The sequence below is a fragment of the Excalfactoria chinensis genome, chromosome 1 (genome assembly GCF_039878825.1).
Source record: "Excalfactoria chinensis isolate bCotChi1 chromosome 1, bCotChi1.hap2, whole genome shotgun sequence".
NCBI lineage: Eukaryota > Metazoa > Chordata > Aves > Galliformes > Phasianidae > Excalfactoria > Excalfactoria chinensis.
Genome location: NC_092825.1, coordinates 173,396,362 through 173,409,593, shown reverse-complemented (window position 1 = coordinate 173,409,593; position 13,232 = coordinate 173,396,362). Strand labels below are relative to the sequence as shown.

General features: G+C 42.9%; 1 protein-coding gene across 2 annotated transcripts in view; it reads right to left on the bottom strand.

The window, feature by feature from the left end:
- MTMR2 (myotubularin related protein 2) overlaps positions 1–13,232 on the bottom strand; it is a 56,637-nt gene that overhangs the window by 31,889 nt on the left and 11,516 nt on the right. Inside the window, exon 2 of one of the 2 annotated variants that reach the window (XM_072326780.1) lies at positions 6,115–6,220. The exons of the other annotated variant lie outside the window; for it this stretch is intronic. Within the exon in view, the coding sequence (XP_072182881.1) occupies positions 6,115–6,220 (106 nt within the window). The remainder of the gene's footprint in view (positions 1–6,114; positions 6,221–13,232) is intronic. 2 annotated transcript variants of the gene reach the window in all.

The window sequence follows — 13,232 nt, the reverse complement described above, 5'->3', positions numbered from 1 at the left end:
ATGGTTATGGACAAGAGCATTATTCATGCTCAAGAACCTTTGCGCCTTTGTTCATCCACAGCTCCAGCAAAGAAAGGAAACCCATTTCCCACAGACGCACACACGCAATTAGCATAGCCAAAAATCAGAGTTTCTACGCAGTCAAAGTTGTTTTCCATAAGATTTTCCTACTTCTCAGACATTTTAAGTTATTCTCCTTGATCCCTTTGACAGTGTAAAGTTTCAGTCGTTCTTGGATTTGGTCCTGAGTTCAGCCATGCATGCAAAGGGGCCTGTAGGAACACTACATTCATGTACATAAGGTTTCTTTCTGCCCATGAAAGAATGGTTTCTTTCTGCCCATGTCCCACTCCCGGACATCCACAGTAATGCAAGGTGTGCTCAGAGTAAGATTATAACGGAGTTCAAATGGTGACAGAGAGAAACACATATGGTCAGGTCTTCCCAGACTGACAGTAAAAAAGATGCACTGTTTATTTAATTTCACTGCTGTTTGCATCTAGCCAAGTCTTTTGTGACCACAGGTCAATTATCTTCACCATCTGGTGGCTTAGGCAACATGGTCTGTAATTTAATATAGTCACAGTCTGGTGCACTGGGAAGAACAGCTCACATCACAAGAGACATCTTTGCATTTCCTATAAGCTAGTCTTCTTACGGGCAGTCCCACGCAAAGAGTAAAGGGCCAGTCCGAAACAGGAGAGCTTATCCTCGCACATCTGCTCAGCAAGGGATGGGATGGAGTGGCAGGGTCTTGGACAACCCTGAAGGTGCTTAGACAGAGCTTTTCCAATGATTTAGTGCTTCGAAGCTAGCATCATTCACTAAGCAAAAAGTTCCTTAAAAGCAAAAGTAAAAACACAGCTTACATGAATGCTTAAAGCTTAAGAAGTTATGCCTCTCTCTAAACCCAGCTCTTATTGAACATGTGTTACACATAACCAAGGCCTGACACTTCCTGCATTGGCAGGGAGATAGCAATGGAAAAGCTCACTGAAGCTAGTTTTAGTGATTTACAGCAAAGGATGGGGGAAAAAAGATCACATCTTTCTTCAATATGTTTTTCTATTAACATGCATGCTCTACATAAAGCCAGACTAAGACACTTTGCACTAAAGCTAGAATAAAGTAACAGAAAGGTGGCAAAGTCAGTAACAGGCATTTTGGTTAATCTTGCCCAACACGGCCTTGAATTTTAAAGGTTTACATCTGGACAAGTTACCCTGAACTGTCTTCGTAACTGGAGGAGACACAGACTGTTTCCAAATGAGACAAAACTACACCTTTACTGGAGCAAAGCTAAACTCTTTTTGCAACATCCTACAGCAAGAGCTTTTATAGCTTAGCTACATGATGTTCTCACCTAGTGAGGACATTTCCTCAAAGCCAAGATAAATCATGTTGTAAACAATGTCTTTCTTTCCATTGACTACAAAGGAATTGTGGTTGACTAGCTTGAATGCAGACTAGCTCAGAAGAATTTAATTCTGGAAACCTATTGAAGACAGCAAGGGCATCCATCCACTATCTTTGAAGGAGAAAACTACTTCATATATCTTCTGTCGTGCCTCAGTTATGTATCTTAGAAAAGAAACCACAAAGGCTTGCCTAACTCTTCAACAAAGCACGCAATGGATGACAAATGAATGTTACGCAAGCAATTGTGTGTTTCTTTCCTTTCCTAACCTTCGAGCCTTGGGCACGCCACAATAATGTTCTTGCATCGTATCTATAAACCCACTGCAAAACCACTGATTCCTCTTACACTAAAGGAGAAAATTATTACTGTGGATGGAGCAAACAACCACAGAGAAGGGGGCATGTGCTTACACAACGTTTTGCTGGATCTCAGAGGAATTACAGGAACTGTGAATCTCAATGTCACCCTCAAAGAGAAGAATAGCTTAGTGGTACCAAACTGTAATGGCAAGAACAAAGATTAGAACTACTGTTTCTGAAAGCTGTGCAACTAAGCAGGTGACATACCTGTCTGCAATGCTGGAGGCTCGCTAACAGATTTTCCTCTGTCCACAGAACAGACTAGAAGCAACAAAAAGTCAACATTATGAACTTCTAATATGTGATTCAGGCTGTTACTGTATACAACTCAAAAGCACAATCAACCTTTAACTTTCAGGCAAAGGTTTCATTAAGGAAGTGCGACAGCAGACTCCGCTGACCACTTGCATTTCTTTCCATCTGGGGATGGAAGGGATCCAACCCTTTTATGAGGTTTATTCCAAAGCTTTGAATACGGTATGAATATGGTAAACTGCAGGCACTATCCTATAAATCAACAGCCAACTCAAAGTGAAAGTCCCAAATGATAAAAGCTAGAGTGTTAGTAACAAAGCTTAAGAGAAGCACTATAAACTGCACAGGCTGATCTACCCATAGGCACAGAAGAAAACAACATCTATAAGACTTATGAGCAAGAAGCCCATTGTACTTGAATAATCACCATGTTCCCAGATCTGTAAGACACACTTATATACCTTTGGCAACATTGGCTCCAAGGTGATTTTAAAATCTCATTCCAATTTACAGAGTATCAATGAATTTCCAGCTCGTTTTCACTTCCAATTACTACTACTCAATCGTGTTCTTGCCTGATCTACAACTTATGTTAAAACATATGGTGGTATATTTGTTCAAAATTCCCTCAAAAAAAGTGCATTTCCCAAATCAATTCTAAACAGCTTCAGATCTGAGATCAGAAAGGGATGGGGCAGCAGGGAAGTAGAACCTAACAGTGCTTAGAGACACTTGGTGGGTAGAGGGTGGCATTCTTGTGGTTTTTATTTTTCGTACAGCCAACTGAAGCAGCCAACATTTACTTAGAGATGGTTCATGAAGTGAAAATTCCATGAACTGTAATGGAAAGACAATTTCATCCCAGCTCCACATACTGAAATGCTCAATATACATTTGAAAAGAAACAAAAACAAAAGCCACAAAAACAACAATACTTCATAAAAGTTAATTATGAAATACTTTGGAGAAAGACTTAGGAAAAATACTGCACATGCATTTAGTAGGAATCCCCAGTGGTTGTCTCATTTACCTCATTACACATATGCACGCACACACACTGAGTGTTAATTGCACTCCAAAAGAAATCTGCAGGCGCAGACTGTAAGAAATGATATGGGTCCTTCCCTTCATTCCCTCCCCCTGATGGACGCCTACTTTTCTTCCAAAAATTCCCCACAGAAGAAGAGAGTGCTAATTGTAGCTATCACAAAGTGTTTTTCCATCACCACAGAAATTTAATTCCTAAATTTGAGTCGATGCACACGCAGAGGCAGTAACTGAGTTGAGGTAGGAGTGATGACGGATCCCTGCAGCAATTCATTCTAGAGGGGAAAATTTAAATACACATCAAGAGCATAATCCCACAATTGGCAGATCCACTTCAAAATCTTGAAATGCTTATTTTCAGCCTCTTAAAGCTAACTGATGCAAGCCCTTCCTGTGAGAACATCGTGTAGCCCAGGCACTTGTCTCGCATACCGCAGAGCTACCACAAAACGTGTTGCTGTATCTGTTAATGGTACAGCATCATCTGCAGTATCAAAAGGGTGAAAGAAAAGTATAAGAGCAATCAGGACCTTGAAAAATTTCTCAGTGAACTGGCTTTAAAAAACAAACAAACAAACAAACAAACTGCAGAACTGTCACAGGGCAGAGATGTTAATTCAGAAGAAATCAGACAAAGAATGATGAGCCCAGAGAGACTGTGTTTGTTCTCCATGAGAGCTGAAAGAAACTGGTTTTAGCTAATCACTGCAGAATAAGTCTCCCATTCCCAGCTCATCTCACTAAGGAGCAGACACCAGGCTCCAGGAATCAGCCCAGCAGACACGCAAGCACTGACAGTGATCTCAGGCCATGGGACTGAGCCCACTGTGGCAATACCAAAATAAGAGGATGCACAATGGAAGGGGACAGATCCAAACTTCTTCTCCAGCACCAACCACTCCAAACCACAAGGAGACAAACAGTTATTGCTTGAATTCCTGTAGGAAGGAGAAAGGCAGTCTGTACTAATGGAAATGGCACTTTTCTCACTATATTCCCCTACGAGGAGGACCATGGGAATCAATGCTCTGTGGGCTGCATAGGATCGACAAGCAGCCACCAAGGTGTAAATGCAAGATCCAGCTTTGTGCTTCCATCCGACTGTGTTGCAGCCACTCACAGCAGCTCGGCAGCAGCAAGCCGTAGGTGGAGCACAGTGGGTGATGTTGATGCTGCACAGCAGTGCTGATGCAGGTTAACAGGAGGAAGCATTCTGCTAGCAGAGGCATGCGCTTGCACTTGGCTTCAAGCAGCTTTATTCTAGTAGTTCTCTACTTTTACCACCTAAACACTATTCTAAAGTAAAAGGGGAACTGTCCTGCTTCCAACCACAGAGGAAATTTAGGTTGCTTAATAACTTTTTCTTTAAAACAACAACAAAAAAAGGGCAAGCTGTGAAGAAACCATCCTACAAATTATGGGAACTGTGCCATAGCAAGGAAGGAGGGCTTTCTAATGACCTCCAGCAAACAATACATATGCATCTTCTGACTGAAAAATGCATCGTGCTGCTAAATGAACATTCCTCTGCAAACATCACTTGACAGGAATCCCTGTCTAATAGGGATTTCATGCAGCCAAGGTAACAAAAAGAAAGGAGAAAAGAAGACACATCTGGAGTTACAAGGAGGACATGTTAAGCCATGTAAATGATCACAAAGCAAAGACAGTCTTGAATCTAGAACAAAAATACTGCTTGGCTCCCTGTATGTAAAGATAATCCTCCAGTGTAAAAGAACCTGCAAAACAGCAGCTGATCTGAGCATCAGAACTGTAAAACAAATCCCAGTTATGTAAAATTAAGTTAAAATGAAAAGAGGGGAGGAAATAAGTCAGTGTAAAATTTATGTATAGCATTATATACACAATCACAGCTGTGGCAGTACTTGCAATCATATATATTTATACCAATTAATTGCTTCATCTCTGCCTAAAACTCCTGCTGTGTGTTGGAGTTTTCAACTCCAGTTGAAACTCAGTTCAGCTTCAAGGAGGAAAAGCTTCTGACCTGCTACAGAGCACTTTATCCCAAAGGTTTCTGAGGATTACTTTTCATACTCATAGGTTAAAAACTCTGAACTAACATTTACACATAATCTACTGATTCTTTTACAGATTACTGCTTAATACTGGCTAGCAATACTCCTTTAAAAAGGAAACATCAAAGTCCTTGCCACCTCTGAACAGGCGACTTTCTGTTACTGTAACTACTCACAGGACAAAATACTACCATGACTGTCAGAGAAAGGAATCAGTTTTGTGTTAAGAGTTTCCATGCAATGTTATGGCATTCAGATTTTACAGAGCTGCTCAACCACAGTTGAGAAATGCTAGAAGTCATTACCAGAACGTACCAACACCACTGGTTTTACAGACAGACTTTTTTTGCAAGGGTGAGGAATATCAGCAAACCCCTTGGTTTCGTAAGGGGAACGTACAGATAGTTCTCAAAACTCTTCTGAGCTGAACTCCAACTTTGGATTTGACATTAACAAATCAATAACAGACTTAAAAGAGCCTTGTCTGAGACTTTTATGTGAGAGCCACTTATTTTAGCAGCTTGAAGATAACAATCTTCCTCTGAAAGAAGATACTTCCAAGGACTCCCTGTTTACAAACAAGAAGGAGTTTTCAAAAGAGAACATCTCAGATACACAGCAGAGGAGGAAAAAAAAAACACATTATACAACTGGCTGGTTGAGGATCTTCACTTAAAGCACTTAAAAGAGAAAGGAGTTCCTTTGAAAATTCATCTCCAAATGTGGGTTGCAGAGTCAGCTTTTTGAAGATTAAACAACTTTATAAAGTAGGAAATAATATGGTAGAGATTAAAGTTCAATTTCTATTTCACTTGTTTGACTTTGGGACCTTTCATGCTCTGGTTACATGAAATTTGGCATTAACCTGAAAGCTAGTATCATTTTGCTCTATCCAAACTCAGAGGCGCAAGCAATGGTCATTGATGGAGAGCACAACACATACAGACAGGTAGATAGATACGGATTTTCTTTTGTTCAGACAAAGCATACGTACCCTTAAATCTGGAGAAAAGTTGTCTGCTGAGGTGGAGACCGAGTCCGATGATACAAGAGAAGCAGATTTTGTATGAGCAGAATGGTCCGACTGAGAAGTGGAAGCACTGGAAAGAGAAATACCACACTGTCAAAATGGGGCTCAGGACTGCTCAGAAGCCTACAAATAAGGCCGCTCGCTTGCAGCTGTACCAGGCAATTTTCCCTGGTTTCCACCCTTTCCATTCTCAGTTACTTAGTTCTCAGCAGTGGTTTCAGAGAACCTGTTCTGCCTTCTGTTACTACGGATCACAAAAGCACACGCAATTCATTACCAAATCGCAGCTCAGACAGAGCCAACGTTGTCACGAACGCAAACCCGATCAAATCCTAAATCAACCAAACGAAAGGCCTCCATTTCAGGCTTTCAGATGGGAGAAATTAGCACGCTGCAACTTGATGAAAACAGACAGGATCCTGAACGCACGCCAGCACAACTCCAACCGCAGCTTTACAATGGTGGAATGAATTCGGAATGAAAACCTCTTCCCACCACAGGGAACTTTCCTCTTTCAGGTGTAAGCACAGCCTCAGGAGAACAAAGAAGAGCCTCCCAGCCGGCCTCTCTGGTGATACAAAGTGTGATTTGCTAAAAACAAAGCAAAACCAGCTATCATTTTTTCAACCCGGTTTTCTTAGGACGGCTGTAAGCAATTAAAATAAGCTTATTTTATGACATTTTCACGCTGCGAGCTTTTCTAGAATCGTAATTGCTTGAAATTAGCATTTGATAATAATGCTTTTAAAGCCCTGCGGGACTGCAAGGAAAGACCTCTGTGGAGTTCTGCCATGGCACAACAGCAAACGCTACCTGGAGCAGCTCATTCCCATACTCTCAGTGACCCCAAAAAAGTTTCACCTGGCTGCTACAACACCCTTAAAAAGTAGCTATCAGGCTAAGGCAGAAAACCCACCCGAGCACTATGTCATTAGCTGTATTCATTAGTCATTTGACAACCTTCAATCAGCTTTATCCGAGTTTGCAAAGAGCCTGGAGATCTGTTAATTGTCTGAAAATTGTTTTGCTGCTTAACTGCTGTTAAACAGCCACTGAAAGGCCAGAATGTTCCAGTTTTATTCCTATTCTTCGAGGTTTGGCAAAGCTTTAGGCAGGCGGTGTTAAAAACACGAGGTACTATGGTGAAGCTGGGCTCTAGCTGGGAGTCACTCCTCTCAAAGATTAAAGAGCACTGGCAACTTTTTAGTTCAAAACTGAAGTTTTGGGAACAGTAGAAAACCATGTAAATAAATGATAGCATTGTGCCTACTGAATAGCACGATTCCACTGAATGCATTTATTGTACACAGTTCACCAGCTAACCGTTCTGCTTCCAACTCACTTAACTCTTTGAGTTTACCACGATGGTCAACTTTTCAGAGGGACAGACAGAAAATAATCCCACACTGAAGTAACAAGAACCAACTCAGCAAAGCCACCTGCTCTTCCAGTCCCAAAGGCCTCCCAGATACACAGAATGTGCAAACAGTTCCACATTACAACCAAAGTGGTGGAACTGCACTGCTGCCGAGTGCTGGTTACGCTCCTACTCTCTTCCTTCTCTCCCCTATGGGGAATACACCACACATTTCCATTATGAACATCAGGAGGTGCGGTTTGATTTGTTGATCTGCAGGGGCAGCAAACGATTGTTAAACACAAAGAAAGTCTTTTGCTGGATCACAAGGCTGATTGGATTCATCACATGGCCACATAAAACAGAGGCAGTGCACAGGAGAAGAAGGGAATCTGTATCTGGAGATGATGAGGAGGGCTGAAAACACTTCTGCGTGCAGCAGCCCACAGGCATGCTGAATGAGGCTTAGCCCTAAACCACATCATTGCATTGCTTTACTTAAACCAGCTCAGAGCCCTGGATGCATTCCCTCAGTCTGCTCCCTGTACGTTCAGTCTTTACCTTCCAAGAGTTTACCCTGCTGTTTGCAACTGAATAACTGATTGAGGTTTAAAGTCATGTTAAAATCACCCCATCTAATCATCCCACAGTGCAGCACCACCTTACTGTGCAGCAGCCCATACGGAGGATGACACTAACAGTTTTCAGCTGGGAGCCAGCAGCTCTGCCTTGGTCCCATGAAGTCAGCTCCAGCCGGAGCAACCAAAGCTTCAACAGAAACCTCTTGGTGTATTTAAATGCATTTAAGATCAGTGACACAGCTCAGTGTTGAGAAGTCATTTAGCACAAATGTAAACAGCAAAGCAAGGGATGTACTGGCAGCTAATCCAAGCTCACATGCCTGCATGGAGCAGACATTTGTTTGTGCTGTGCAGAGCAGCTTACTTAATGATCAGCACTAAATCACCGAGCACGAGAACAGTAATAGAAGCATTTGCATCAAGAATTTCATGTCCTTTCATCACAGAAAATGGAGCTGAAAAGGCCTTTCATGAGTAGTGGTAGTCTCTCCCTCTGCCCCCAAGCTAGGACAAGCTACACCCAAGCAATCCCTGCAGCCTGCCCACCTAACCTGCTCATCACTGCTCCCAGGCAGGGAAAGCAGTAACAAAAAGAGTCAAAATCCACCAGTTGTTCTGCTTGCACAATTTGTCTGCCCTCCTACATCCCCAGCCATTACCAAATAAACAAGCAGTGATTATCTAACCATAACAGATCAAAATTTGCTATGAAATTGTTAGTTAATTTTACTTCAGCAGGCTGAGGGGCCAACTGCTTTGTGCAGGGAAAAAGAAAAACAACCAACAGACAACTGTCTAAGTGTTCTGTGTTTGTCAATCATGCCTGGTTTCGAGTGGGTTTCAATGAAGCAACGCATTTGCATTTTAGAAGGGAATTTTCAGAGGCTCCCAGCACAAGAGCCCCTGTGTTCCTGTAGCAGCCACCAGCAGCACCTCCTGTGATGCTCGGGACAGCTTTGGGAAGCGCTGCCTGCACACACATCAGCAACATGTCAGTATGCATAGGTTGCACTTGTTAGGCTGGCTGCCTTTGTGTTTATCGGTCACTCACAGTGAGCTGTGATGGAGGATGGTGTGGGGTACTGAACTCCCTCCTGCCATGCGCAGGCAGCTTGCAAGGCTCCAGTTCCATTGCTCAGCCAAGTGAGTAACCTGACCTCCCTGCAGGAACATGCGAAGTTTTTCTTTTAGTTTCAGTGGTTTAATAAACATGGAGCTCTCCCTACTGCCAATGCAAAAAGAAAGACCTTCAAGCCATGCAGCTTCACGTGTCTACAGGGTGGTGGAAGGAAAGGGTGCTGGGGCTGCTGTGCAAGCAGCAGAGCTCCCTCCATATTTGCCACTTGCTCTTCTGCACCCAGTGCAAATCTTGCTGCCACTGCAGTTCCTCCATATTAACCTAGCTTCCTCCAATGCAAAGTTAGAGCTACTGCCCAAGTCTGTTTGGCAGCGGGATGGGGTAGTGCTGATCCCAGTCTAAGATGCTGAGGACCCCTCTGAGAAATACCCCAAACACCTGACTTTCAGAAGTAAGTACAGGGCAAACCTGTGTGACAGCGCAAGTATGATGGTCAGATGTCACTGCTGAGCTCGGTTACAAACATTTGAGAACCCAGGTACGTGTGGCCTGATTTCAGCAAGGGTACAAAATCACTGGAGCTGTGCCCATGTGACTGCCAGCTTCAAGTCTGGTTTAATGAAACTCAGTAGACAGTGACAGATCAAATGGGAATGGTTTTAAACTAAAAGTGGGGAGCTTTAAGTTACATGTCAGAGGGAAATATTTCACTGAGAGGGTGGTGAAGCCCTGGCACGGGCTATCCAGAGAGCTGTGGTGCTCCATCCCTGGAGGTGCTCAAGGTCAGGTTGAATGGACTCTGGGCAGCCTGAGCTGGCAGAGGCAACCAGCCCATGGCAGGTGCTTAGAACTGGATGATCTTTGAGGTCCCTTCCAACCCAAGCCATTCTATGACTCATTTTATGATTCATTCTAAATGATTATCATCTCTGAACCTCACTAAGGTTCTAGGAAACAGTACTTATTCAAGTTCACAAAATCCTTCAAGTTCTCCCTCCAGGAAAGGAACAGAGCACACAGGTGCCTCAGAGCTGAACCATGAAGAACAGGGACCTCCAGGAGCAGTTCTCTTCCCATGCTGCACAGGTAGCTCCACAGCATCCATCCTGATGTCTGCACTAATAGTCACAACAGACCCTTACAACAGAAAAACTCCACAGAAAAGCATCTTGCCCCTGTTGCTGCTATCCCCATTCCTCCTTCTTTGCCCCCCAAGCAGAAGCTGAAAATGGGGTTAGGATGCAATTAGCACTAATACATGTCTTTCAACTTAGTAATTATTGTTTAAACGTATTTTTATGGCCAGATTCTGAATGATAAATGAGTCTAAATGAGATCTGTCAGCACAATTGTCTCATACGGTGTCTGCACGCAGCATTAGCCCCTTGGCTATATGGAATACATATATGCAACTACTATGAGAATTAAAATGAAAAACAAGCTCAAGACTCAACTCTTGATAAAGCCTTCATTGTTATTATTAGGACCAACCCACAACACTGCAGGTGGTTTTCAAGCATAACTCAGACAGATGCCCTCTGGTGATTCTTGTTCAGGCAGCTGAAAGGTATTGCAGTCTCCATAGCAGAACTGAAGGAACACCAGCATGCTTCGCATAAGCCATCAACAATGATGTAAGGAAACTACAAACAGAAGTGTCTGAGACATGCAAACTTATCCTGTTTCACTATGAAGGTGCAGGAAAATACTGTGGGAGAAAGCAGCAGTCAAGTCTGAGGTCACTTCAGAAAGTATCATCAAACAGCCAGAGCCATCTGATGCAATCTCTGCCCTCTGACCCTTTTAATTCAAGTAACATGGTGGATAAACTGGTAAAGGAAAAGACATGAAAACTTGTTGCTATTCTCTTTGCTGTTACGTAAGTGTGAATATGCAGTTACTGCTTTCCTAGAGCAGATAAGAAACAACTTTTCACAGAAGAAAAGACACATATACAACAATTTGACCACATGAGGGTCCAAGAGCAGCCCCAGAGGATTCAGGTTAGTTAGGAAGAAAGCAAGGAGATGTAAGGGAACAGCCAGAACCGAAGAGTGAAAGTCCAAAGCCAAGCTTAAGGGCAGCCTCTTCTCCCAGGCTGTGTGACATGAGAAGAAAAGCAAGGCAGCCAATTTCACTTACAAACCAAAACTGCATAACAAACTCCAACAAAGGTCACAGTATTGCCATGATTCAGATGAACCTTCCTTCCCTGTACCTGCTGAAAATCGCTACTTCCAAGAAAGCATCTTAAGAGGCCCGCCTCCCTCTGTTCAGCAAGAACGTCAAAATTCCATATAAATATACCTTCCCAGTAACAAGAAACAAAAAGGGACTGAGTAGCAGCTCTCCAAAAATCCACCCACAGTTATTCTTTTTTATACAGTTAATACAGGTTCCTAAAGTTCTTATCCTAAACCTACGACTGAGAACCTGCGTATGAGTTTAACATCCAGAACTCTGAGAAAACCCAATGAGATGGAAGGAAAATACACCTCTGGAAAACATGGCATTCTCACTTAACACCATATGCATAAGGCTCCGGGACAGGTTTTTGTTTGATTTTTATTTTATTTATTTATTTTTTAACACCAGTGTCTGAAAATACTAACCTGGCTCGCTCCTATAAGTAGCACAACTGAAATGCAGTCACAGATGATAAGAGTCAGCTCTCCAGCACCTTCTTTATGAATATTCCTTCCCTGCCGCTATAAGTAACTGCTTCTTTGCTTGCAAAGGTGTGCCAATTACTCAGATGCTAATTGGCATCAGCTGCTCATACAATTTCTTCTCTATCAAGCCATATATTTTGTTTCAATAGTCACTGAAATGACATGGAAAACAGGTGATAAAACGCACCACTGTGCAATACAGTTTGAGCCGTAAAGGTCATAAATGAGAAACGCACTGCAGAGTGCAAATTTCCATTTCCTCTCTTCCTGTTTTTTGTAAAACTTTCTCATTATGTACATTCCTGAAAATTAATCAAAGTGGAAACTGCAAATTAATGTTGACTGCTGGCAAATACAATTTCATTTGGAAGCTTTGGATGCCAAGAGAACAGGATCCAAAATGTTCAGACTTAGAGCAAGACTGTAAGTAAGAGCACCTGTAGTACTCGGACACTCTTTTAATAAAGCATAATTATGCAGGGTTATCGAGCACTCCCTGCGCACTTCCCAAATTCAAGCTGGCATTTTTTTCTCTTCAATACTTCCAATGCTCCTGCTTCTTTCAGAGAAATACTGAAGAACCTTTTGGGCCACATCAGAGCAACAGGAGACAAAGCGACGTTTGTTTCCCATGAATATTGCTTTGTCCTAGCTGGTGCTGCCTGATCTGGCCTGGGAAATCCAGCTGTCACCCACATCAGGGCTCCCGTTTCCAGCAGCTCTCTGTGGCTCTAGGGATGCAAAAAGCAGCCCTACAGTCCTTTCTGGTACACAGATCCTAAGGTACTCATGTGTCCCTTCCTCCCCCTTGTCCAGGGAAGGGCTTACAGCACGGCTGGTGTTTGATTAACCAGGGCCTCGCAGCAGGAACTGGGCACTCTGTGCTGGCATCTGCTTTGCCAGAGCCGCAACAAACTCTGCAGCTGTAAATTAAGTTTTAGAGTCTTTTCGCTCTGTCTGTCCCAAGACAAGAATCCTGCTGTGCTCAGCACTGCACAAGCCCACAACAACTGGCAATCCTTATCCTGAGGAGCTTACACGGATGGAGATACGAACAGCATCTCCAATAAGCAGGGACTCAATTTTTCACAGAGAGAGGCTCACTGTACCTTCTGTACCAAAAGAAACTACCTACAGCATATATAAAACGCACTCCTACTCTCCCAGAACACACAGAACACTCTTTTCACGCATCCCGGATACACACTTGCTACAGTTAAAAACCACAGGAAACACACAATCTTTCTAAACATTTAAATATCCCACCTCAATCCTGCTTGACCTGTAGCTATCATAGAGACAGCTGAAAGCCACAAGCAAATATGTTCTCGCAGGAAAGAAGAGAACCAACTGCAAGGCTTCCACTGGCATTCTGGAGAGGCAGACAGTTACAT